Consider the following 25,433-nt stretch of genomic DNA (forward strand, 5'->3'; position numbering starts at 1 on the left):
AGATAAATAGGTTCAAATCAATCAACAAAATATCAGTGATGACAAAAGACAGCCCTACACACACAGCTACTAAACTCTGGCTTTATGAAATTGTTACCATACCGGCCTGAAAAAATGTTTTGTCCCAGCCATGGGGCCACAAGTTCCTTTTTCCCCCACAGCCAAGCCTGTTTCTTAATATATCAAACCACATGTAGTTTAATTGTGTCTTCTGAGGATGATTGTTTCCGTTTAATTTTTGACAAGCCTCTAGACCCACAGGCTGGCATGGCTGACTCAACAGTAGGTGTTGAAGAAATATGTTTCTCAATGAAGGAATGAATGAATTCTATGTGTATAACCAATCCAACAGATCTCATCTCAGTTACGGCTAAGCTTATAGCAAAGCAGCATCGGTCACAGTAAGAGGTGGTAGTAATGCTTCCTGAGCAGTAAAGTGCAAAAGGAAACAGACACATCAGGAGAAGAGTTAGAAGAACCGTCAGAGCTAGTTGTTAGTTGTTTTCACTGCTCTCCACTTTCATGAGGTGATTGACCAGGGAGAAAGATTGGGTGAAAAAGAAGGTCTGGAGAAAAAAAAAATCAGGAGCTTAAAAAAATAATAAAAAATAAATAAATAAAAAGGTTTTCTGTGTTCTGCTTTGAAAGCTGCCCCTTAAGTAACACGAAGCACCTTTCACTCATGCATCTCCCTTCTCCCTCATTTTCACCCTGGATTCTTTGTTGTTTTGAAATCTTTCTAGGTGTCAAAGACCTGAGTTCGAACCAGATCCCCAAAGCACGGTCATGTAAAAACAAAGCCACAAAGGTAGAAACAACCCAAATGTCCATCAACAGATGAATGGATAAACAAGACAGCTCTACAAACATAAGACACTAAACTATGGCTTTATGAAATTGTTACCGTACCATATATCCACACAATGGAATATTAAGTCTTAAAAAGAAAGGAAATTCTGGACTTCCCTGGTGGTGCAGTGGTTAAGAATCTGCCTGCCAATGCAGGGGACAAGGGTTCAATCCCTGGTCTGGGAAGATCCCACATGCCACAGAGCAACTAAGCCCATGCGCCACAATGACTGAGCCTGTGCTCTAGAGCCCGTGAGCCACAACTACTGAGCCACAAGCCACAACTACTGAAGCCCGTGCGCCTAGAGCCCGTGCTCCACAACAAGCCACTGCAATGAGAAGCCCGCGCACCGCAATGAAGAGTAGCCCCCGCTTGCCGCAACTAGAGAAAGCCCGTGCACAGCAACAAAGACCCAACACAGCCAAAAATAAGTACATAAATAAATGTTCCTTTAAAAAAAACAAAGAAAAGAAAGGAAATTCTGACACCTGCTACAACACGGATGAACCTTGGGGGCATGATGCTAAGTGAACGAAGCCCATCACAAAGGACAGTTACTGTATGACACCACGTGTACGAGGTACCTAGAGTAGTCAAATTCACAGGGACAGAAAGTACAACAGCGGTCCCCAGGCGCTGGGAACAGGGAGTTAGTATTTAATGGTACAGAGTTCCAGTACTGGATGATGAAAAAGTTCTGGAGATGGCTGGTGATGATGGTTGCACCACTATGTGAATGTAGTTAATGCCACTGAACTGTACACTTAGAAATTAAAATAGTAAATTTCATGTATGTGTACAATGCTGCAAATAAAAAAACCCCATAAAACCCCACAAACAAGGCCACAGGTAGTTTTCCAGTGTAATTACAACAACTCTGTTGGTATGATAATTTATTATTGACTATCACCTTCCCACCCTTATGAAAACAAAGATGCCATTCATTCTACACGTTAAAGGTCTATAGTCCAGAAAACACAACGCCCAGGTGCATTCCCTACACTCCTGGGTCAGAAGGGACAACAGCCGTTGCCTGTTTACAGCTGAAGACCCAAACGGTAAAACAATTTTGATAACATCAAAACATATAAAGAAAGAAAACAGCATTCGTAATCCTGCCACTCAAGATCAAGTGTTACTTCCATTTTGGTTTATATCCTTCCAGACCTCTTTACTGTGCGAACAGGCACATGCACTTTTTTTAAACATCTTTATTGGAGTATAATTGCTTTACAATGGTGTGTTAGTTTCTGCTGTATAACAAAGTGAATCAGTTATACATATACATATATCCCCGTATCTCCTTCCTCTTGCATCTCCCTCCCACCCTCCCTATCCCACCACCCCTCTAGGCGGTCCCAAAGCACCGAGCTGATCTCCCTGTGCTGTGCGGCTGCTTCCCACTAGCTATCTATTTTACATTTGGTAGTGTAAGAACTGGATCACATTGTACATACTATTATGCTTTTTTTTTAACTTAGTGATGTTGTAGAAATCTTTCCATGTGTAGAAATCTATCATCATTTTAATATTCCCCAGTATAGTATTCCATAATATGGACATATCATAATTTATTTAACTACGCTATTGATGGACATTTAAGTTGTTCCCATACTTTCTGGTAGACTCTTTTTGAAGCTTTCCCCACCATATTAGGACCTCCCTATCCTGCGGGAGATAAAAGCCGGATTTTGTTGTGTGATACTAGTACCCTAGTTACAAAGGAAAAGATCTTTACTCTCTAAAGATGCATTTGGAAATTTAGGGTGAAATACCAAGATATCTGCAATTTACTTCAAAACATATCAAAAAATGTAGATGGGGCTTCCCTGATGGCACAGTGGTTAAGAATCCACCTGCCGGGCTTCCCTGGTGGCGCAGTGGTTGCGCGTCCGCCTGCCGATGCAGGGGACACGGGTTCGTGCCCCGGTCCGGGAAGATCCCACATGCCGCGGAGCAGCTAGGCCCGTGAGACATGGCCGCTGAGCCTGCGCGTCCGGAGCCTGTGCTCCGCAACGGGAGAGGCCACAACAGTGAGAGGCCCACGTACTGCAAAAAAAAAAAAAAAAAAAGAATCCACCTGCCAATGCAGGGGACACGGGTTCGAGCCCTGGTCCAGGAAGATCCCACATGCCGCGGAGCAACTAAGCCCATGTGCCACAACTACTGAGCCTGTGCTCTAGAGAGCACGTGCCACCACTACTGAAGCCCGTGCGCCTAGAGCCCGTGCTCTGCAACAAGAGAAGCCACCGCAATGAGAAGCCCGCGCACCGCAACGAAGAGTAGCCCCTGCTCCCCGCAACTAGAGAGAGCACGTGTGCAGCAACGACGACCCAACGCAGCCAAAAATAAAAAAAATAATCAATTTATGAAAAATGAAAAAGAATGTAGATGAAGTCAACACAGTGGCAAAATATTAAAACTGTTAAAACTACGTAGGCAGGTATTCATTATACTTTTCTATTTTTCTGTACATGGGGAAATTTTCACAACAAAAAGTAAAAAAGAGAGAAAAATAAAAGAAAGTGAGTTAGTAGTACAGGCGTGTGCAAGAAAGTGGCTGAAGAATTCACTGTTCAATGGGGCGGATGGATCGAACACATGCATCTCCTCTGTCCCAAAATAGTACAGTCGTAGTAAAGGGATAAACAAGGCATTAGCTCTGAAGAACAAAGAGATCAACAGAACTGTGGTGATCATCATGGTGATGACATCCTAGTCTCCATTTAACCCCTTAAGTAATAATGGGAATCTCATTCATCTCGTTAATGATTGGTTTGGGAAAGTGCATGAGAAATAAAAGAAAATGTATTTTTTTGCGGTGTGGGGGGGTGGCTTTTGCAAAGATTTTTCTCACTTTTAAAAAGAGAGGGCTTCCCTGGTGGCGCAGTGGTTGAGAGTCCGCCTGCCGATGCAGGAGACACGGGTTCGTGCCCCGGTCCGGGAAGATCCCACATGCCATGGAGCGGCTGGGCCCATGAGCCATGGCCGCTGAGCCTGCGCGTCCGGAGCCTGTGCTCCGCAACGGGAGAGGCCACAACAGTGAGAGGCCCACGTACGGCAAAAAAAAAAAAAAAAAAAAAAAAAAAAGAGAGAGACACAAGGAGGGAATTCCCTGGCAGTCCAGTCATTAACACTCCTCACTTTCACTGCAGGGGCCTGGGGTCGATCCCTGGTCAGGGAACTAAGATCCCGCAAGCTGCACAGTGTGGGCACAAAATTTTTTAAAATTAAAAAATAATGGGCAAAGGACCTTACTGTATAGCATAAGGAATATCAATATCCTGTGATAAACCATAATGAAAAAGAATATGAAAAAAATGTATATATATGTATAACTGAATCACTTTGCTGTCATTAACACAACATTGTAATTAAACTATACTTCAATAAAAAATAAATTTAGGGACTTCCCTGGTGGCACAGTGGTTAAGAATCTGCCTGCCAGTGCTGGGGACATGGGTTCGATCCCCGGTCTGGGAAGATCCCACATGCCACGAAGCAAGTAAGCCCACGTGCCACAACTACTGAGCCTGCGCGCCTAGAGCCCGTGCTCCACAACAAGAGAAGCCACTTCAATGAGAAGCCCGTGCACTGCAGTGAAGAGTAGCCACTGCTCTTCGCAACTACAGAAAGCCCATGGGTGTCAACAAAGACCCAACACAGCCATAAATAAATAAATAAATTTATTTTTAAAAAAAGTTTAGGGCTTCCCTGGTGGCGCAGTGGTTGAGAGTTCGCCTGCTGATGCAGGGGACACAGGTTTGTGCCCCGGTGCGGGAGGATCCCACATGCCGCAGAGTGGCTGGGCCCATGAGCCATGGCCGCTGGGCCTGCACATCTGGAGCCGGTGCTCCGCATCAGGAGAGGCCACAACAGTGAGAGGCTTGCGTGCCGCAAAAAAAAAAAAAACTTTTTTTAAATGAGCAAAGGACTTGAATAGACATTTCTCAGCAAAGATATATAAATGGTGCCAGCAATCACATGAAAAATGCTCAACATCATCAGTCATTAGGGAAATGCAAATCAAAATCACAATGAGTTACCACTTCACACCCACTAGGACAGCTATTAAAAAAAAAAAAAGAGACACAAGGAAAAGGTGGTCTCCACCTTCATCTGGACCTTTTTCCTCTGGAAGTGCTGTAGCCATCTTGCTAATGACATTGAAGATGAAGCCAAAAGATCGAAGAGGGTGGAATAAAAGAAAGCCACAGAAGGAGAGCCAGAAAGAAATCATAAAGATCAGATCAGAAATAAATGAAAAAGAAATGAAGGAAATGATAGCAAAGATCAATAAAACTAAAAGCTGGTTCTTTGAGAAGATAAACAAAATTGATAAACCATTAGCCAGACTCATCAAGAAAAAAAGGGAGAAGACTCAAATCAATAGAATTAGAAATGAAAAAGGAGAAGTAACAACTGACACTGCAGAAATACAAAGAGGATCATGAGAGATTACTACAAGCAACTATATGCCAGTAAAATGGACAACGTGGAAGAAATGGACAAATTCTTAGAAATGCACAACCTTCTGAGACTGAACCAGGAAGAAATAGAAAATATGAACAGACCAATCACAAGCACTGAAATTGAAACTGTGATTAAAAATCTTCCAACAAACAAAAGCCCAAGGCCAGATGGCTTCACAGGCGAATTCTATCAAACATTTAGAGAAGAGCTAACACCTATCTTTCTCAAACTCTTCCAAAATATAGCAGAGGGAGGAACACTCCCAAACTCATCCTACGAGGCCACCATCACCCTGATACCAAAACCAGACAAAGATGTCACAAAGAAAGAAAACTACAGGCCAACACCACTGATGAACATAGATGCAAAACTCCTCAACAAAATACTAGCAAACAGAATTCAACAGCACATTAAAAGGATCACACACCATGATCAAGTGGGGTTTATCCCAGGAATGCAAGCGTTCTTCAATATATGTAAATCAATCAATGTGATACACCATATTAACAAACTGAAGGAGAAAAAACGTATGATCATCTCAATAGATGCAGAGAAAGCTTTTGACAAAATTCAACACCCATTTATGATAAAAACCCTCCAGAAAGTAGACATAGAGGGAACTTACCTCAACATAATAAAGGCCACATATGACAAACTCACTGCCAACATTGTCCTCAATGGTGAAAAACTGAAACCATTTCCACTAAGATCAGGAACAAGACAAGGTTGCCCACTCTCACCACTATTATTCAACATAGTTTTGGAAGTTTTAGCCACAGCAATCAGAGAAGAAAAAGAAATAAAAGCAATCCAAATCGGAAAAAAAGAAGTAAAGCTGTCACTGTTTGCAGATGACATGATACTATACATAGAGAATCCTAAAGATGCTACCAGAAAACTACTAGAGTTTATCAATGAATTTGGTAAAGTAGCAGGATACAAAATTAATGCACAAAAATCTCTTGCATTCCTATACACTAATGATGAAAAATCTGAAAGTGAAATTAAGAAAACACTCCCATTTACCACTGCAACAAAAAGAACAAAATACCTAGGAGTAAACCTACCTAAGGAGACAAAAGACCTGTATGCAGAAAATTATAAGACACTGATGAAAGAAATTAAAGATTATACAAATAGATGGAGAGATATACCATATTCTTGGATTGGAAGAATCAACATTGTGAAAATGACTCTACTACCCAAAGCAATCTACAGATTCAATGCAATCCCTATCAAGCTACCACTAGCATTTTTCACAGAACTAGAACAAAAAATTTCACAATTTGTATAGAAACACAGAAGACCCCGAATAGCCAAAGCAATCCTGAGAAAGAAAAACACAGCTGGAGGAATCAGGCTCCCTGACTTCAGACTATACTACAAAGCTACAGTAATAAAGACAGTATGGTACTGGCACAAAATCAGAAATATAGATCAATGGAACAGGATAGAAAGCCCAGAGATAAACCCACGCACATATCATCACCTTACTTTTGATAAAGGAGCCAAGAATATACAGTGGAGAAAAGACAGCCTCTTCAATAAGTGGTGCTGGGAAAACTGGACAGCTACGTGTAAAAGAATGAAATTAGAACACTCTGTAACACCATACACAAAAATAAACTCAAAATGGATTAAAGACCTAAATGTAAGGCCAGACACTGTAAAACTCTTAGAGGAAAACATAGGCAGAACACTCCATGACATAATTCACAGCAAGATCTTTTTTGACCCACCTCCTAGAGAAATGGCAATAAAAACAAAAATAAACAAATGGGACCTAATGAAACTTAAAAGCTTTTGCACAGCAAAGGAAACCATAAACAAGATGAAAAGACAACCCTCAGAATGGGAGAAAATATTTGCAAATGAAGCAACTGACAAAGGATTAATCTCCAAAATTTACAAGCAGCTCATGCAGCTCAATATTAAAAAAAACAAACAACCCAACCCAAAAGTGGGCAGAAGACCTAAATAGACATTTCTCCAAAGAAGATATACAGATTGCCAACAAACACATGAAAGGATGCTCAACATCATTAATCACTAGAGAAATGCACATCAAAACTACAATGAGATATCATCTCACACCGGTCAGAATGGCCATCATCAAAAAATCTACAAACAATAAATGCTGGAGAGGGTGTGGAGAAAAGGGAACCCTCTTGCACTGTTGGTGGGAATGTAAATTGATATAGCCACTACAGAGAACAGTATGGAGGTTCCTTAAAAAACTAAAAACAGAACTACCATAAAACCCTGCAATCCCACTACTTGGCATATACCCTGAGAAAACCATAATTTAAAAAGAGTCATGTACCACAATGTTCACTGCAGCTCTATTTACAATAGCCAGGACATGGAAGCAACCTAAGTGTCCATCGACAGATGAATGGATAAAGAAGATGTGGCACATATATACAATGGAATATTACTCAGCCATAAAAAGAAATGAAATTGAGTTATTTGTAGTGAGGTGAATGGACCTAGAGTCTGTCATACAGAGTGAAGTAAGTCAGAAAGAGAAAAACAAATTCCGCATGCTAACAGATATATATGGAACCTAAGGGAAAAAAAATAGGTCATGAAGAACCTAGGGGCAAAACGGGAATAAAGATGCAGACCTACTAGAGAATGGACTTGAGGATATGGGGAGGGGGAAGGGTAAGCTGGGACAAAGTGAGAGAGTGGCATGGACATGTATACACTACCAAATGTAAAACAGATAGCTAGTGGCAAGCAGCCGCATAGCACAGGGACATCAGCTCGGTGCTTTGTGACCACCTAGAGGGGTGGGATAGGGAGGGTGGGAGGGAGGGAGACGCAAGAGGGAGGAAATATGGGGATATATGTATATGTATAACTGATTCACTTTGTTATAAAGCAGAAACGAACACACCATTGTAAAGCAATTATACTCCAATAAAGAAAAAAAAAAAAGACTAGGTTACCAAAAAAAAAAAAAAGAAGGAGAGCCAACCCCTGACCTTTGGGGACTGGTGCCCTTTCACCTCTGGACTTCTTGTCACCAGTGGTAATTACTGAAGTGGTTAGTAAGCAAGATTTTCTGCTACTTGCACCTGAAGTGTCCCAAGAAGTGTGAACAAGAGATTTTACCCTATTTTTAGAAGACAGACTGTGGCTGGAGAGTGTTAACTGATGGGAAAGGAGCTGACCTACCACAGAACCTTGAGAAGCAGGGCACCTGGAGCAGCTAGAGCTGCACAAGTCATGGGTGAGGTGAGGACCAAACATAGCGAGAGAGCTGAAAGGCTCAATCTTCTGTCGTTGGACCCGCAGGTCATCACTTCTACCTCGCACGGTCACGTGACTTTCCACTGCCCCTGCCAGCCCCCTCGCCCTCCGATCAACCCTCAAAAAGAGAAACTGAACCAGAGGGACTCTAGACGTGGGGCCCCCAGGCTCAGCAGAGACCAGGAGGAGGCACAGGGCTAAAAACAGGAGGACTGTGGGCTGCCCCTGGTCAGATCCTCAGTTGGCACTGCCAGAATGCCTACTGCCAGGTACGTCAGCAGGCAGGATTCTTCCCTCCGGAAACTGAATGGCCCCGGAGAAAAGGCTTCCACAGCTTGCCTTTGGGAATATTCCAACAAAAGGCTGACTGGTGACATGATGACCTTTTGGTTGACAGTCCCCCAGAGACCTCCAATGAGCCTGTTAGAGCCTCTCTTTTAAATACGAGTGGTTAGAGATAACCAAACATTCCCAGACATCTCCAACATGAGCTGACCAACCAAACAACAAACACATGAACACATATATGAAACAAACTTGGGGGAAATGAAGATAAAGGAAAAAAAGAGGAGGGACTTCCCTGGAGACCCAGTGGTTAAGACTCTACCCTTCCACTGCAGGGGGTGTGGGTTTGATCCCTGGTTGGGGAAATAAGATCCCGCATGCCGTGCAATCAGATAGAAAGAACCAGATCCTAAAATTTAACAAGTAAATCGTAAACTATTTAATATACAGTTTTGAAGAGTAAAGTAAAAAAATCTTTTAGAAAGTGGAACAAGAGATTGAGAGACAACAGGAGAAAAGAGGTAAGAGGATGAAGAGGTCAGAGCAAATGATCCAACATCCAACTAACAGGAAGTTAAAAAAGAGAATAAAGACATAGTGGGGAGAAAACTATTTAGCATGTAACATGGGAAAATATCCCAGAAACAGGTGTTTCCAGGTTGAAAGGATCTACTGAGTACCTAGTACAATGAATGAAAAAAGACCTACATCAAGGGGGATCCCTGGGAAATTTCAGAGCCCCATGCTTCAGCAATTAAAAATGGAATCAGAATGTTATTAAACTTCTCAATAAAAACCTTCGATGCCAGAAGCCAATGGAAAAATTGTCTTCCATCTTCTGTAGGGAAATAATTCTCAATCCAGTTATAGACTCAGAGAGATGATCAACTAAGTGTGAGGGTAGAATACAAACATTTTCAGGTGTATAAGGATTCTAAAAATTGACCTCCCATGTCCCTTTTCACTGGAAGCTAATGGAGAAGATAAGGAGTAAACCAAGAGAGAAGGTGGCAAAGGGATCCAGGAAACAGGTGCTCCAACACAGAGAGGGTCAACAGAGTTCCAGGATGGTAGGAACTACTGTTTTTCACTCTAACCCTTTTAGTACTATTTAGTTTTTGAACTATGTGTCTATACTATGTTGATTTTAAAAAAAGAAGTTTCGTTAAGAAAAAAAATTTTAGAACAGTTGAAACACTCCATGGTAAGTTCTAGTTGCCAGACAAAAGAGAGGAGACCAGGGGAAGAGAACTGTGGAGAGTAAAGCTGAGCATGAAAACTGCGAGCTGCAGAGCGGAATCAGCTCTGAGAGCCAAGACAGAAACATGAAGGAAGGACGCTGGGCACATGTGTGCACGTGCACAACGGGAAGGAGCTCTGGATCTCCGGATCTCCTCGTTTTTAGACTTGTGTCCCTCAGGACATGGGCACCCTCCTGGTGATGACGGAATGGTGGATGCTTTCAAGACCTCCTCCCAGCTCTGATCACTGCCCTCCAGGGTGGAACCTGGAGGGATGGAGTGCGCTGGGACCAGCTTGTGTCTCAAAAAAGCCAAGGCTTGGAGAGGATGATGGGGGAATTAGGCAACTGGCCATGAGAAAGTGTGGAAAAAGTCTCGCAAGTGTTAAGCTGCCGTCCAACCTTTCTTCCTCGGCACTACATTACCCCTCACCCCTCCACTTACCAGTCTGGTCTAAAGACAGTGCATGTGATGATGGTCCCTGTCCAGTTACACCCAGAGAAACTTAAAGTCCCCTAACCCCCACCACTTTGAGGAAGCACGAGCAAAACAACTGACCTTAACTGAGTCCTACCTGTACGTAGGCACGTCACATACCTTTTCTCACTGGAGCTACCCTACTGCCTTAGGTGCGTGTAACTATGACCTACATTTCTCAGATGAGGACGTTGGTTGCCAAGCTAATAAAAAGTGGTCATGAGACTTGGTTCTGCCTGCTTGACTTCAAAGGCCCCCCTGTTGAGAAACGAGTAGGAAAAGCCCAGGGACAAACAGAAGTCAAGGAGAGAAATGGCTTCCACTTTGGCGATTACACCATGTCATGAAGTAGCTTTCACTCCAGACTCACCTCTGCCCTTTGTCAGGTATCTAGGACCTTCGGCCTCTTTCCCTGCCGCCCTTGTCAGTCTTAGATTCACTGGCATTTGCCAGTTTATACTTTAAGGGGAGATGTGTGAGCATCTGTGAGACAGAGGGGGATGTGCCCAGATCTTGGCAGCAATTACCTCCACAGCTGACCCTTCCTCCCTCTGCTGCCCCCCTTCCCCCAACCCCCGCGCCTTTCCAACAGAGTCCTGATGGCTTTGGTTGGCCTGGTCATTCATAGCCCTTGGGCTCTGTGGGGCAAATAATGTTTCCTTAGAGTTGGGGGCAAAGAAACAGAGCATACTGGTATGGTATCCAAGGGCCCCCAGCTTGAAGGACAGAGGCCAGGAGGCCAGGTGAATGGAAATCAGGTAGCGCTGAGGCCTTCACGGGCTCCCACTGCTTTCCCATTGACTACCACTGACCCCTACTACCAGCTACCATGAACTGAGTGCTTATGATGAGCTTGGTATTTTATCTCACTTAATTCTCCTTAGCTCCGTCTGACAGTTGAGCAGTTTGAGGTCAGAGAGGCTGAGAGACACGGCCACGTTCATCTAGTTAGCAGACAAGGAGTTGAGCCTTGCACTTCCAATCCTGTTCCAACCCTTGCTAGCTAACTTTCACTTTTCCAATCCTAGACCCAAGTCCCTCTTTTAGGAACCCCTGACAGGATGGGTTGCAACTCAAAAATAGGAGAACTGGAATATTTTCAAGGTTACCGAAACTATATTTAAGATATAAATTCACACACTGTTAGCATTTCCTACAAGAGAAATTCACGATTGGGAAGGGATAATCATAATTCCATTCATGTGTGACATTTTTTTTTGGCCCATTATAGATAATGAGTGTGATTGAAACATCTATTATATTTACATCGTTAATATGAGGGAAATAACTGCTTTAAGTCTTATGTGGGTATGTTTACTTCTGATCATGCTTTTTCGATCTCTGATGGCATGGGGTCTCATGTGAACCTAAGACAACTGAAAAAGGACGTTATTTCCCACTAACTGTGGAACAGAGTTCACCCCTGAGTTTTCTGGTGCGTTGAAAAGCGTCCTCAGAAATTATTCTCTTACCAACATTTGTAATGTGCTCCTTGGCCTCCCCTTTTCCTTCAGAGACATTCTTTTCTGCTGATTAACCTCACCCTCTCTCTTTCTTCTATTTCCCTAAAAGAACATAAACACCTGGCATTTCTCTATTGACAAACATTCCCCTGAAAATTAAACCAAAAAAAGGAACAGAAAGAAGCAGCTCTTAAGGCTCCATTGTTGCCTGTTTCATTTTTTAACGGCTGCCCCCAGCTTCTCTGTTAAGCCAGGTACCACTGCTTGGGTGCGAAGTGCCTGCATCAGTCAACATCGATGGAGAAATGTATAATAAAAGAGTTTTCAAACTGGGGTTCCCTGGAGTCCTTGGGGAAGCTGAGGTGATCCCTTGGATGGGCTGGGGGACAGTGGGTTCTGGGTACACGTGTGATGAGAGCAGGGCTGAGCGGGCTTCAGGTGGAGGCAGGTCTGCTTTTATATCGGGTACCGTGTAAGGTTCTGTGGGAACAAAAAAGTTCCATCGCCACCAAGAAGTTTGAAAGCTACTGTAGATAGAATTGAAGCCCCTTCCAGAAGTTTGGAGCAGAACTGTGTCCCCAAGGGTAATATCCTTCACCAACATCTGGCATCACAGTGAGAAATCATAAAACGATCTTGGAAAATGAGGGGTGGCAAGGACAGCGGTCAAGTAAACAGATGACGACAACCACCCGACAATGGTTATGATGATGGAGATGTGTGGGTGGTGACTCCATCTGACTCCGTCTGACTCCATCCATCCCCCCAGATGCCTGAGGCTGAGCTTGGTGATTCCAAGAGAGGGGCTCCAGGTGCCAAACTGGTCAGGCTTGCACCAAAGTGTAAGGCATGAGAGATCCTGGTAGGTCAGTAACAACTGTCATCAAATATTTGCTTTTGCTTTAAAAATAAATTCCTTCCCCTTCTTTTGTAACTATATTCTCTTAATGCCTACTTGCTGACTGGACAATTACTCTTTGAGACTCACAGTGTATGCATTAAAAATCATCAGAGGGGACTTCCCTGGTGGCGCAGTTGTTAAGAATCCACCTGCCAACGCAGGGGACACGGGTTTGAGCCCTGGTCCAGGAAGATCCTACATGCTGCAGAGCAACTAAGCCCGTGCGCCACAACTACTGAGCCTGTGCTCTAGAGCCCGTGAGCCACAACTACTGAGCCTGTGTGCCACAATTATTGAAGCCCGTGCGCCTAGAGCCCGTGCTCCGCAACAAGAGAAGCTACCGCAATGAGACGCCCGCGCACCGCAGCAAAGAGTAGCCCCCGCTCGTTGCAACTAGAGAAAGCCAGTGTGCAGCAAAGAAAGCCCAATGCAGCCAAAAAAAAAACCCCAAAATCATCAGAGGATACTAATATCTGCACTTATATTGTGTTATTAATGTTTCCTTTTTATGATGCTATGGATATTTGAGTCTCATCTCCTAAACTCCAAATTCTTGAAAAGCAGGATCTAGTTTCATTCATCTCTGTGCCCCTGCCTGAGGGTAGCTAACACAGTACCTTGCTTATGGAGCAAGCACTCAATAAATATTTTTGAATGAGGGTTTCCTGTCCTATCACCTGGAAATTGGTCTGTGGCTCATTATGGCACTCCACTGCCTGTCAAAACACACATACATGGATTTTCAATCCAAGTGGAATTTTTTTTCTCCCTCCCTCTTTTTTTTGGCCACGCCGCATGGCATGTGGGAATCTTAGCTCCCCAGGCAGGGATCGAACCCGTGCCCCCTGCAGTGGAAGCCTGGAATCCTCACCACTGGACTGCCAGGGAATTCCCCCGGGTGGGTTTTGTTTTCCATTCTTTCCTTTCTGTCCAGGACGACCAAATAAAACCCCAAAGAGGTGGCTCAGCTTTCTTGGTATGGAGGGAAATGTAAGGACAGACAGCCCTGTCGCGGCAATTTTCCCTTTACCCTGACCATTGGAGAGTTGTGGAAAAAATTCACAGAATATCATGGCAAGTGGGCTCCTAAGCTGTGCTGACTACCCATCCCCCCAGGCTTCCCCCACTCTCTGCTCCAGGAATCTTCAACTAATCTAAAAACTCAGGTGACCAGAAAGTTGCCTGGTGGTTGAGCGTCACCCTTTCAGCTATTTATCTCTAGCTGACTCTGACTCCGGGAAAACACATCCTGGCGGATACAGGTCTGCTATGGAGGATGACGATCTCGGCAATGACGACCAGGTTGAGGATGACAATGGTGATGGAAGTAACATCCACTGAACGCTACGTGGCAGGCACTGGGCTGAGCCCCTCACACCCATTCTCTCCTTTCAACTTCACAACCACCTCCCCAGGTAGGACTCTAACGACTCCCATTTCACACGTGATCCGACCACACACGACCCAGCCAGGCAGGGTCACTTGACCACGGCCTCAAGGCTTCTATCGCCCAGGTGGGACTTACCTAGGAAGCACAGAGTTAGGTGGCCTGGATTTTGCAGGGGACGCGACTTTAGGTTCTGGGCCCAAGCTCCCTGAAGATCCCGGCAGCGAGTCCTGCGCTGGCCCGGATGGGTTTGGAAGTACTTCCCTTGCAGAAGTCAGGAGATGCTCTTTATCTTTAACTTCTTTTTCCCGGGACTTGGCTTTGTGTTCCGCCAGAAGGAGGTCAAACTGCTTTTTCCGGCCTGGGACTGCCCTCCGATGGCTTAGTGAATGAGTCTAAGGAGAAGAGAGACGGAAAGCACAGCCTCTTTGATCAGCGCATAAACCTGCTTCCCCAGGCCCTCCATTTCAGAAACAGCAATTCATGGGAATTTAGAGGTGCTTGAAAAGTCAACTTCAAGGCAACAGCTCCTGTTCTGTGGCTGGGAAGAGGCGGAGACCACACAAAACGCAACCGTGCCCTACGCTCCTGGCGTTAAGAAGCCAAAGCTTCCTCCAAAAAATGGCATAAGATGACGAGCTTCAGCGCAGAACCCATGAGAACCTCTCTGATGAAAGGCAACGGTGAGGGCGTGCTGGAGTTAATCCAGGTGCAGGTGGGAGGCTTGCTTTGGCCCAGACACACAGAGCCACCAAGCAGAGAGGGCCACAGGCTCCATCCCAAGAGGCACTGGCAGTTCAGTATGAAATACGGGGCTGGGGGCCACCCACTGGCGGCCGCCTTGGGTCAGCTGTCCCCCGGCCACCCCGCTGTGGCTGGATCAGGGGCACGGCGGCGGCTCGTCCTCCCCTCCGGGGCTGCCTTTCAGGGCGCTGCCACCGCCGCCGCGCTGCTCCTGCATACATTAAAACGTAGCAGGGTTTAGAACCGCCTGTGAGTGCCTATAAATACAATTTACTGTCTGGCCTCACAAGTAACAGGGGAAGCCTATTTTTTTATTTTTTTTTTTCCCTTCTTAAAAAGCCAGCCAGCTTGAGGCAGGCGCTCTGCTACCATGGAAGAGAAGAAAGCATTTCCCTTACAAAGAACAGCTGGGGGTCATGTCGAGGCTCCACACCCTGCCGTGTGCAGAGAGTGGCATGCAAACATTTCGACAAAGGCCCCAGCGAGAGCAGGAAGTATTTTTTATGGAAAGAGAAATACCTTGCAGGTGAGGGATCTTGTGCAAGGTTTCTTTGTCTCGGGATCCAATACTCCACAGTGTTTATTTGGGTCAAATTCTCTCTCTGGTTTAAGAAACAAACAAAAAATATAAGAAAAAAGGAGACTAAATAGGATTTGGCATTAAGACCACATTTTTAAAAAAATGCACATTTGCACCAACAAGTGAGACATTGTCAGGCAATCTGTTTTTTTTTGGGTTTTTTTTTCCAACCGGCTGCTAAAATGCTTCCAGAACCGCTGGGGGAAGATGGCGCTCCCCTCTGAACCCAAGAATTCCCAAGTCCAGCGGGAGGCGGTGGGGAGCAGAATGTACAGGGAATGGGGGGCGGGGGTGGGCGGCGGAGGGAAAGGAGCCAGATGCTCTCACACCTTCACTCCAAACGATTCCCCCCGGTACCTTTGGGCAGAGGTGGCTGCAGACCAGGGAGAACCACCTGAGGCCCAAGGGCCACTTTCCGCCCCCCCCGGGTAGCTCCAAGAATACATCACCCACCCCTTCCTGCCCTGACTCCCGAATAGTTTTAGCCGTTTAAGTGGGAGATTATTCCTTGACACGTCAGTGTGACCTGCCTGTCTCAATGCTCTGCAAAGTCCTCAGCACGAGGCTTTCCACGCAGCCTTGCCGGCCAGAAAAATCATTTCCCGGATTCAGGAACATATAGGCAGGGGCAGGGGCAGGTGTGGGCTTTACACTGAGGCTGCACCTGAAGGTGCAGAGAGGGCAGGGCCTGTCAGTGTCACAGTCGCTCCGCCCCTGGACTGAGGCCTGATGCTCCACATGGGAACAAGCCGGGTCCCTCGGGGACCTGCTGAGGGAGGCGGGCTTTCCCCAGCTCCTGCCTTCCCGCTGGACTCCTGACGGCTCATGTTGGGGTTACTTCTAAGGAATCTGCTCTTTTTAGGCCCATTTTGGATCCTTCACCCCTTCTGGATTACAGAAATGCTCTCCTCCCCTGGAAAACGAGGGTATGTGCGACAATCTCTTAAGGACCCTTCAGGCTTTCAAGTTCCACCTCTTGATGACCTGTGCCATTTCTGGAAGGCACCCAACAGACACCTGAGTCCTGCAGGGCAGGAATGACATAGCTCTTCTGAGCATCCAGGGAGACGGGCAGCAGCATTGGCGGGTGGGTGGATGGGTGCGCGGGGGGTGTAGATATACTTGGTGGAATGTCTCCTTAAGGGCCTCCAATGGTTGCAAGCTAAAAAGAGGTTACCTTGCCTGAAAAACTGCCTGAACTTGGTGGAGTAAGCTCTGACCATAATAAATGAACGCACTCTATTTTTAAAAGAAGGTTTGGGAGCTGTGGAGAGGTTGCAACAGTGGTGATGATGATGTTTGCAATAAAACCGTTCTCATATCCAAGACAGATTTCCTGGTTGACTATCAGAATGCACCCTGCCTCTTTCTTTTGCTTTTGTCTTCTTTGTTTAAGCTTCATTTTTAAGAAAAGAAAACTGCTAGGCCTGGAGATGTTCACTTTCCTACGAGCCCTCTCTGCCCACCGAGGAGGGTCTGGGTGCCAGGCTCCAGGCCGCCCGGTGTGAGTTCTTTCCCTTGGGCCTGGCGGAGTCAGACCCGTGCCCAGATCCACACTGGCACTCGTGCTGGCCTGGAACTGAGCAGGTTGTTTGGCTGGGGGTAGGAGCTGGCTGCCAAATGTGAAAGTGAGAGAGAAATAAGCAAAAGACCCAATAAGACAAAACCACCAACAAAATGCAAAATCCCCAAACACAAAAAAATGCCCGAACAACTTCAGATTAAGGTGCCGGCTGGAAGCCATGGTCATACTTCTGCCAGGAGGAGGAAGCCCGGCCTCACTGCGCCCAGCCAGGCCTATTGGATTGCCCCCCTCTGCAGAGTGAAGATGAACTTTCCCTGCAGGGAGACAGCCAGGAGTGGGGCGGGGTGGGGGGGGGGCTCCGTCCACACAGTGAGGCCCCCGCCCTCAAGAGAGCGCCAGGCTCTGCCTTTCTTTCTGGACAGTGGGTGGAAAGGACATGGAGAGATTTTCAGGGTAAAATAACTCTGTCATTTGAATGCTTTGGGCCTGAGGTACTTTTAAGAAGTAAACTTTTTAAAACTGACAGATGTAAGATAGAGAAACTGAAACACAGATAAACACAAAGTAGAAAATGAAAATGACCCACAATTCTTGGGGCGCTTAGGAATTATGCTCATACCAGAGGACACAGCTTCACTTTCACAGGGCAGCTTACCCTGTACGGTGGACCCATGAACAACGTGGGTTTGAACTGTGCAGGTCCACTTACACGCGGATCTTTTGCAATAGTACATACTGTAGTTCTACATGATTGGAGGTTGGCTGAATCCGCAAATACAGAGGAACTGCAGATACCGAAGGGCCAACTAGAAATTACACAGGGATTTTTGACTGCGTGGAGGGTCGGCACCCCTAATCCCCGCGCTGTTCAAGGGTCAACTGTATTTTCTCTTTTCTGGTTGACATTTGATAAATGCCCAGAGTGTGTGAAGAAGTTATAAAGTTTATAGCTTTTCTTGTTCTTTTAGAGAAAGTAAAACTGCCAGATTTCCTTCTACAACAATCCCAAAGCAAATATCACCCACTTGGGGGCCCCTAAGTGCAACCATTGTCTTAAGGACTGGCCATGTGCACCTTTCTGGGTACCCTGAGGTACTCAGGCAACCAAGTAGATTGGAGAGAGGCCCTTCAACGCCCCATCTGCTGCGCCAGTCCAAGCGTTCCCAGATGGAAATTCCAATCTGCTTATGTGGGAAAGGCAGCTGTAGCCCCAGACCACAGAATCAACCTGGAAACCAACGAGGCCAAAGGATGGAGATGGGCAGACAGCACCAATGCGACTGTCCCAAGCCTGCCCTGAGCTACTGGGAGATATCACGGTGGATTGCCCGACTCTGCTTTCCGGAACCCAGGGGCAGTTCGGCCTGTCAGTGTGAGGACAAGACCCTCCGAATCCACAGACTGCTGAGGGGTTGCAGAGCCTCCTGCCTCGGGGTCACTAAGGTAACTGCTGCTCAGTGCTGAGCCGAGAGAGGTACCGCATCTGGCCTGGGATTAAGAGAACCAGTTCTCCCCTGTATTTTTAGGGGCGGGGGAGGTTCCTGTTTGCAGGTAAACTCCGTGTCTCCCTTAAAACGAAACAGACCTGCTCAGTGATAAGAAAGCATCACTCTCTCGTTCTGGACGCAACTCAACTGCAATCTGATCACGAGCCAGACTCGAAGGACACAGACACGTACCTGAAAGTCTCCTGTAAGGCTTGTTGTTGTTTTTGGTGCCATTTTGGTGTTTCTTGTCTATGGTGGCAGACAGAATTCCTTTGCCATTTAAGATCTTCTCTGGGGAAGGTGGCACTGACTTGGACATCAAGACCGGCTTAATTACAGGTGGGGTGGAGACGGCAGAGGATGAGGTGGAGCAGAAAGTGACCGCAGTAGTGGTTGCAGAGTTCATTTTGACATTGGCACCATCTGCCTTCACTAGGTTAGGAATTTTCTCTAAACTGACTACGGGAACCGGAACACTGAAAAATAAATGAACAAACACACACAATTGCCTTCTTTGATTCATCTGGTACGCCGAGAAGATATCCCTGCTTATCGTTATCAGGACACTTCCTTATCACTTATTTATACTCCTCCTATACTAGAGCAGCAGGATTCCAGTTCTGACGGGAGGGAGATGCACGCCTTGGAAAGGACCAATAGCGGGTGTGAGGCTGGCACAGCGCCAGGGATGGCATCAGAACTGATTACCTCCTGGACCGGTTGTCCCCGTAGATCCTGCAGCTCCCCCCTTTCTCAGTCCCTTTAGTCTGTAGTCTCCGAGACGGCACCTTAGGCAGAACAAGGCGCCTGCTGTGAAGCTCAGGAAGCGATGCTGTCTGTCCACGAAGGCCGCTGTGCCACGGAGCCGCGTGCTGAATCACGCCCCCTCCCTCCCCGCGGCTCGGCTGGTCTCCCACCCAGGCGATCGGGCCTGACATCTGTTTAGCTCGGAGCTCACACAACACGGAGGCATGGCTGCGGGCCAGCGTGCCACGCTATACACTGTCAGAGGACTTCTGGATCACTCATATCCCGGGGATGGGCTCAAATTGAGTGAGCCGCCATGGAACATTATCTAATATTCCATTTTAGGCAGCTAGTTATGTAAATAGGCAATTCTCAAGGCTGGCAGGTGAGAGGATGAATTTTAAGAAGACAGAGCACAAAGGTGTTACGTTTGCTCTGCAGAGTCTGTCACCTTAGCCCCACTTCCCTGCCATTTCTCCTGCAACGGATATGCATTTGATTTCTGTGCATTTCATGCTGGATGACCCTGTGTCTGGGGGGCGGTGGAGAACTCTGTCTCGGGGTCTGAAAAGATGAGATGAGATGAATAAGCTTGGTTTCGGTTCCTGAACTAGATTCCCCTTCCTCCTTGCAGGGGGGCAGGATGTGAACAACTTCAGCCCCCCCGAGTCATTTCTGAGATGACAGTGAAGCCGACTTAGCTCTCTGAATGCCAAATGGGCTAGAAGAGGGCTTAGACATGCCTGCAGACCATGGAGGACATGAGAGACAGGCTGGTTTTGCAGTTGAGGAGTCTTATCTGCCCACATGGCTGGCCGGCTCTCCCTTCCCTAAGATTCATCCACAGATCATTTCTTTGATCAACTTGTTCATGACATTATTTCAGCAACCCCTCAGCCCCTGCCCCTTTGCTGACTTTGGAACAGGATCCCGCGTGTTATTTATAGGCCTTTGCTAGTAAGCAGGGCACTCAGGGGTGGAGCAAAACGCTCCCAGACTTGAGACTTCACCCCAGGACCACGTGCTTTCTTGTCCCGGGGAAGCGTGCGGTGGGACTTCGAGTCCCACGTGAGGGGAAACTGGAACAGTGGTTTTTAGTTAGACACCAAGTCCCTGACGGTTCAGCCTTTGATGAGTGTTTCAATCACCGAGATATAGCTGCAGTGCTGCTACTTTCTAGTTAATGGCAATTCTCAAAGCACTCCCCTATCGCTGAGGAAGAGCACAAGAAGCCCTTGAAAAGTCAGCACACTAAGAAGCTGCAAAGATATTACCTGGTGAAATTAGTGCTGCATTCTTGATTTCTTCCAAATGGTAAAAAATGCAAAGCCAAGGGATTATGGAATTCGTCCAGGCTCATTCCTTCACTCAATTTTAAAAGACACAAATTATAGAAACCAGAGTCGCAAAGAGATGTTTGTACACTTTGTTCACAGCAGCATTATTTACAGTGGCCAAAAGGTGGAAGCAACCTAAATGTCCACTAATGGATAAATGGATAAACATAATGTGGTATATACATACAATGGAATATTATTCAGCCTTAAAAAGGAAGGACGTTCTGACACATGGATAAACACTGAGGACATTATGTTAAGTGAAATAGGCAAGTCAGAAAAAGGTGAATACTGTATGATTCCACTTGTATGAGGCACATAGAGTGGTCAAGTTCACAGAGACAGAAAGGAGAATGGTGGTCGCAGGGGAGTATCCAGTTTAGCGATACCATTTAGCGGGTATCGAGTTGCAGTTTTGCAAGCTGAAGAGCCCTGGAGATGGGCTGCGCGACAATGTGAATGTACTTAATACTCCTGAACTGGACTTTAAACATGGTTAACGTGGGAAATTTTGTTACATGTATTTTACCATAGTTAAAAAAATTTTTTTAATGTACAAACCAAAAAAAACCCCCACAAATTACAAACTCATGTAACTTAAATTATACTTCAATATCCTGACTTTAAAAATACATATTGGGCTTCCCTGGTGGCGTGGTGGTTGAGAGTCCACCTGCCGATGCAGGGGACACAGGTTCGTGCCTTGGTCCGGGAAGATCCCACATGCCGCGGAGCGGCTGGGCCCGTGAGCCATGGCCGCTGAGCCTGTGCATCCAAAGCCTGTGCTCCACAACAGGAGAGGCCACAACAGTGAGAGGCCCGCGTACCGCAAAAAAAAAAAAAAAAAAAAAAAAAAAAAAAATTATAAGAGCCTGCTTAAAAAGCTCTTGTTGATTTATCTGTCACCCTTGTTTTGACCTGCAGACTTTTATTTCTTTAGAAAAAAGTTAAACTTCAAGTGTTGATGTGAACACATGGACTAGTAGCCAGGTGAGAGGATTCTCTAGCACGTGTGGGGTCTCCTCTGATATAGTTCCTTGTGAAGCCAAGTGAGTTCAGGAAAGGAAATTAGGACCTTCACGCTCCAGATCCAGCTCTTGTCCCATGAGCCGGTCTGAGTTGAGTGCTGAGTACTCATGAGCTTAGCAGAGATATGATGTTGGGATAGAATGATCCAGAGCAATTAGACCAAGTGAAATAAATTTAAAAACCGAGTCAAGTGGTCCTCAGATGCTCACAGTACAGCCTGTGTTTCTCCCCTGAGGTCACGGTCCAACTCCAGCAAGTCCCTTAAGGCAGATACGAGAGCACAGGTGCAGCGGGTCCAGCCACTGGAACGGTGCCACGTGACTCACCTCTTTGATGGTGATGCTTCTTCCTGACTGCGTGTTAGTGACTGAGCTTGAGCCAAGCCGGCGGATATGTGTGACTGATCTCCTAATTTGGGATTTTCTCCACTACTTGAGCGTGGTCCACTCACACCCTCTACTGCCAACGCTTCCGTAACTCCAGCTGGACTTCAGTCCCAGTGCCCAGAGACAGGATGTGGGACTGAAGTGCATCAGAAACAAGAAGGGAAGGCTGATGTGTGGTCCTCTTGGATTGGAATGGGGGGTGTTAAGGAAAGAATGTTTCAAAGGGCTCCAAAGACCAGGTGAGGAGTGGAGCCACGGCGTAAACGCCCCTGAAGCCAGGTAAGCAGCCACTTGGCACTGGGAGGAGAAGGAAGATTGAGTTGCTGGGGTGGGAATTCTGAGGGTGTCCACTAGCTAAGGGAGAAGGGCTACAGACAGACAGGAGGACAGACTGCGGACCATCTCTGATCCTTTTTTTTTTTTTTTTTTTTTCCCGTACGCGGGCCTCTCACTGTCGTGGCCTCTCCCATTGCGGAGCACAGGCTCCGGACGCGCAGCCCCAGCGGCCATGGCTCACAGGCCCAGCCGCTCCGCGGCATGTGGGATCTTCCCGGACCTGGGCACAAACCCGTGTCCCCTGCATCGGCAGGCGGACTCTCCACCACCGCGCCACCAGGGAAGCCCTGATCCTTTTCTCTTTAGCATCCATTCTTTCCCCCAAAGGCTTTGGGCTTCCCCTCTAAGGCGACCTGCTTGTGGCCTGAGTTGAGAAGGTACTTCTGCTGGGTGTTAAGAGAAGACAGGGAAGCAGGAAGCTCAGTGATAGTAGCAAGGGTCAAACACATCCTCAGGAGAAATGAGAGAGAGAGAGAGAGACAGAGACAGAGACACAGAGAGAGAGACAGAGAGAGAGAGACCTTCCTAGTTAACCTCGCCACCCTCATTCCCCAGCATAAATGTCAGCCACTGGTCCAGCTGAGAATTCAGTCTCCTTTCTTCACTACTATTGGCAACAGCCCCCAGACCCCAAACAGATGAACAAGGAGCAAATGATCGCAAGAAGGTACCACACGATTTGGAAAGCCAATCCCAGAGGTTTGATTGTTTTCAGCCCTGGCTAACATAAGACAGTACTGAGAGCCCCAGGTCCTGTGTCACTTACATACAGACCCCCGCGTGTGTGAGGGAGCGCAGCTGCCCTAACCCTATCACCGCAGGACTGCCTTCTCCTTTCTCCCATTGGCCCTTTTCCCACTCCCCTCCCTCCTCTGCCATCACCTCTCCCAGCCAATAAGTACAGTGTTCCAGCCTGGGCAGCAGACCCTGAATAACAGGCTCACTTTTTTTTCCATTTGGAAAGAAGCCAAAAGATTCTGACCCCTGATGTCACAGTTTGAGCATCTCCCACTTTGTGTCAAATCACAGGAACCCCAGCACCTCCATGTGCTGCTAGGAGCTGGGAGGGGTGGAGAACTGGCAACACCCAGATGACTAACTAAGCAATTGATTAGCCTCTTTGCTTAGTTCCCCTGAAGTTTAACAAAAGCCCCTCAAGTTCCTTCCCTTTCAGTCTTAAGGGATGCACTTATACACTCACAATTAGTTGTATTTATCAACTCACTATTGTCCTTTCTTTGAGGAGTAAGGTTTGAAAGGGAAAAGACGTGTCCCCACTCTTTCCCTGCTGCTTTCATAATGACTGTTTTGTTTGCTTGGGATGAACTCTCTCAGGGAGCCCAGGGCTGCAGCTTGTCCCCCTGCTGTGTCTAATATACTGGGAGCACTTATCTCCTTGTTGTCTCTGCGTCTCTGTCCCGAGTCCCCAGAAGGGATCCCACAGCCGAGAATAGTCCCCCCTCATCTTCCTTGCTGGATCTACCTTGCTTCTTTATGCTGCTTCGGCTGCCGGCGTCTTCTTCCTGGGTGCTTGGCCTGTCTGAATTTACCTTTCTGGACCAAGGAGAGACCTCTGGCTTTAAGAAAAATGGTTCTCCTGGCACCAGGTAGATTCCCCTCCCCGCCCAGTGATGTCTGCAAAAGAGCAGAGGTGGAGAATCTTAAGGTGCCGTTTCGAGGGCCACCAACGTGTTGCGGGACAAGCTGCTCTCCCTCCAGCTATGCTTTCCTGGCGATCATGATTTATCCTTCCGTCATCAACAGATAAGCCTTCAAAGAATGGTCCAGGGGCTTCCCTGGTGGCGCAGTGGTTGAGAGTCCGCCTGCTGATGCAGGGGACACGGGTTCGTGCCCCGGTCTGGGAAGATCCCATATGCCGCGGAGCGGCTGGGCCTGTGAGCCATGGCCGCTGAGCCTGCGCGTCCGGAGCCTGTGCTCCGCAACGGGAGAGGCCGCAACAGTGAGAGGCCCGCGTACCACAAAAAAAAAAAAAAAAAAGAATGGTCCAGAAAATCTTTAGGCCTGCAGAAATCATTGCCAGCCCTGTTCCACTTAGCAGCACAGGGGAAAGATGGAGTTCACAGGCAGGAGCCTGAAGACATATGGTATTTGTGCTGTAGGTTACATGTCTGGTGAGAGTTCTCAGCTGTCTGATTTCTTCCCACCAATTCCTTCAACTAAGGCCCATGAGCCTGTGTTTCTGGTCTGGCAGAATTTTGAGGATCTCTGACTCACTGGCTGATCCTTGAAAGGGTCATCTCACCCAGCCTCTTGCCTTCCAAGAAGGGATAGTAGGTAAGTCATCCCAAAGCAAAAGGAATTGACCTCATCTTAAAAGGCCCTCAGAGAAGGAATTCTATTTGGCTCTCTTGGATGCATTTTGGGGGCTGCTATCAAGCCATTAAGTCAAATTTGGATTCTTTAAATTGAAGGAATACTTGGGACATTCTTGAAGTCTGGGAGTCAGGCAATCCCTAAGAATCAGCCTAAATAACAGAGCTGTAAAGTCCTATTTTGGTACAATAGACACAGGAAGTGCTATATAAATCCTGACAGATGAATGCATAGTATTTTTTTCAATCTGGAAAACGTTTGGGAAGACTTTCAGAAAGCCAATTTGTCAACACCTGAAGCAAACAGTAAACAGGGTAATCAACCACCGAGCATGGGAAATAAGGAAATCTGCCAGATTAATATTATTCTGTGGCTGAGTGTCAGGCCTGGTGGGCAGAGAGGAAGCAGCATGCATAACCTCTCCTGGCCTTTGCACAGTTTTGGATGCCCTCCCACATAACACACCCCCAGCAAGCTGGCAAAATGTGGTTAGACCACACAGCTACTGGGGGTGAGTGGCCCTGGCAGCAGAGGCAAAAAAAGATTGGTTAGCAGGGTCTCGTGCCAGCCCAGAGTTGTACCCACAGGAGCTC

At 46.8% G+C, this 25,433-nt stretch overlaps 1 protein-coding gene across 8 annotated transcripts in view; it reads right to left on the reverse strand.

The window, feature by feature from the left end:
• ATXN7L1 (ataxin 7 like 1) overlaps nucleotides 1-25,433 on the reverse strand; it is a 242,304-nt gene that overhangs the window by 14,886 nt on the left and 201,985 nt on the right. For all 8 annotated transcript variants that reach the window (XM_060107827.1, XM_060107826.1, XM_060107824.1 and 5 more), the window contains 3 exons: nucleotides 18,864-19,147; nucleotides 15,599-15,681; nucleotides 14,474-14,730 (listed from right to left, as the gene is read on the reverse strand). In XM_060107827.1, the coding sequence (XP_059963810.1) occupies nucleotides 14,474-14,730; nucleotides 15,599-15,681; nucleotides 18,864-19,147 (624 nt within the window). The remainder of the gene's footprint in view (nucleotides 1-14,473; nucleotides 14,731-15,598; nucleotides 15,682-18,863; nucleotides 19,148-25,433) is intronic.

Source organism: Mesoplodon densirostris, chromosome 9, assembly GCF_025265405.1.
Source record: "Mesoplodon densirostris isolate mMesDen1 chromosome 9, mMesDen1 primary haplotype, whole genome shotgun sequence".
NCBI lineage: Eukaryota > Metazoa > Chordata > Mammalia > Artiodactyla > Ziphiidae > Mesoplodon > Mesoplodon densirostris.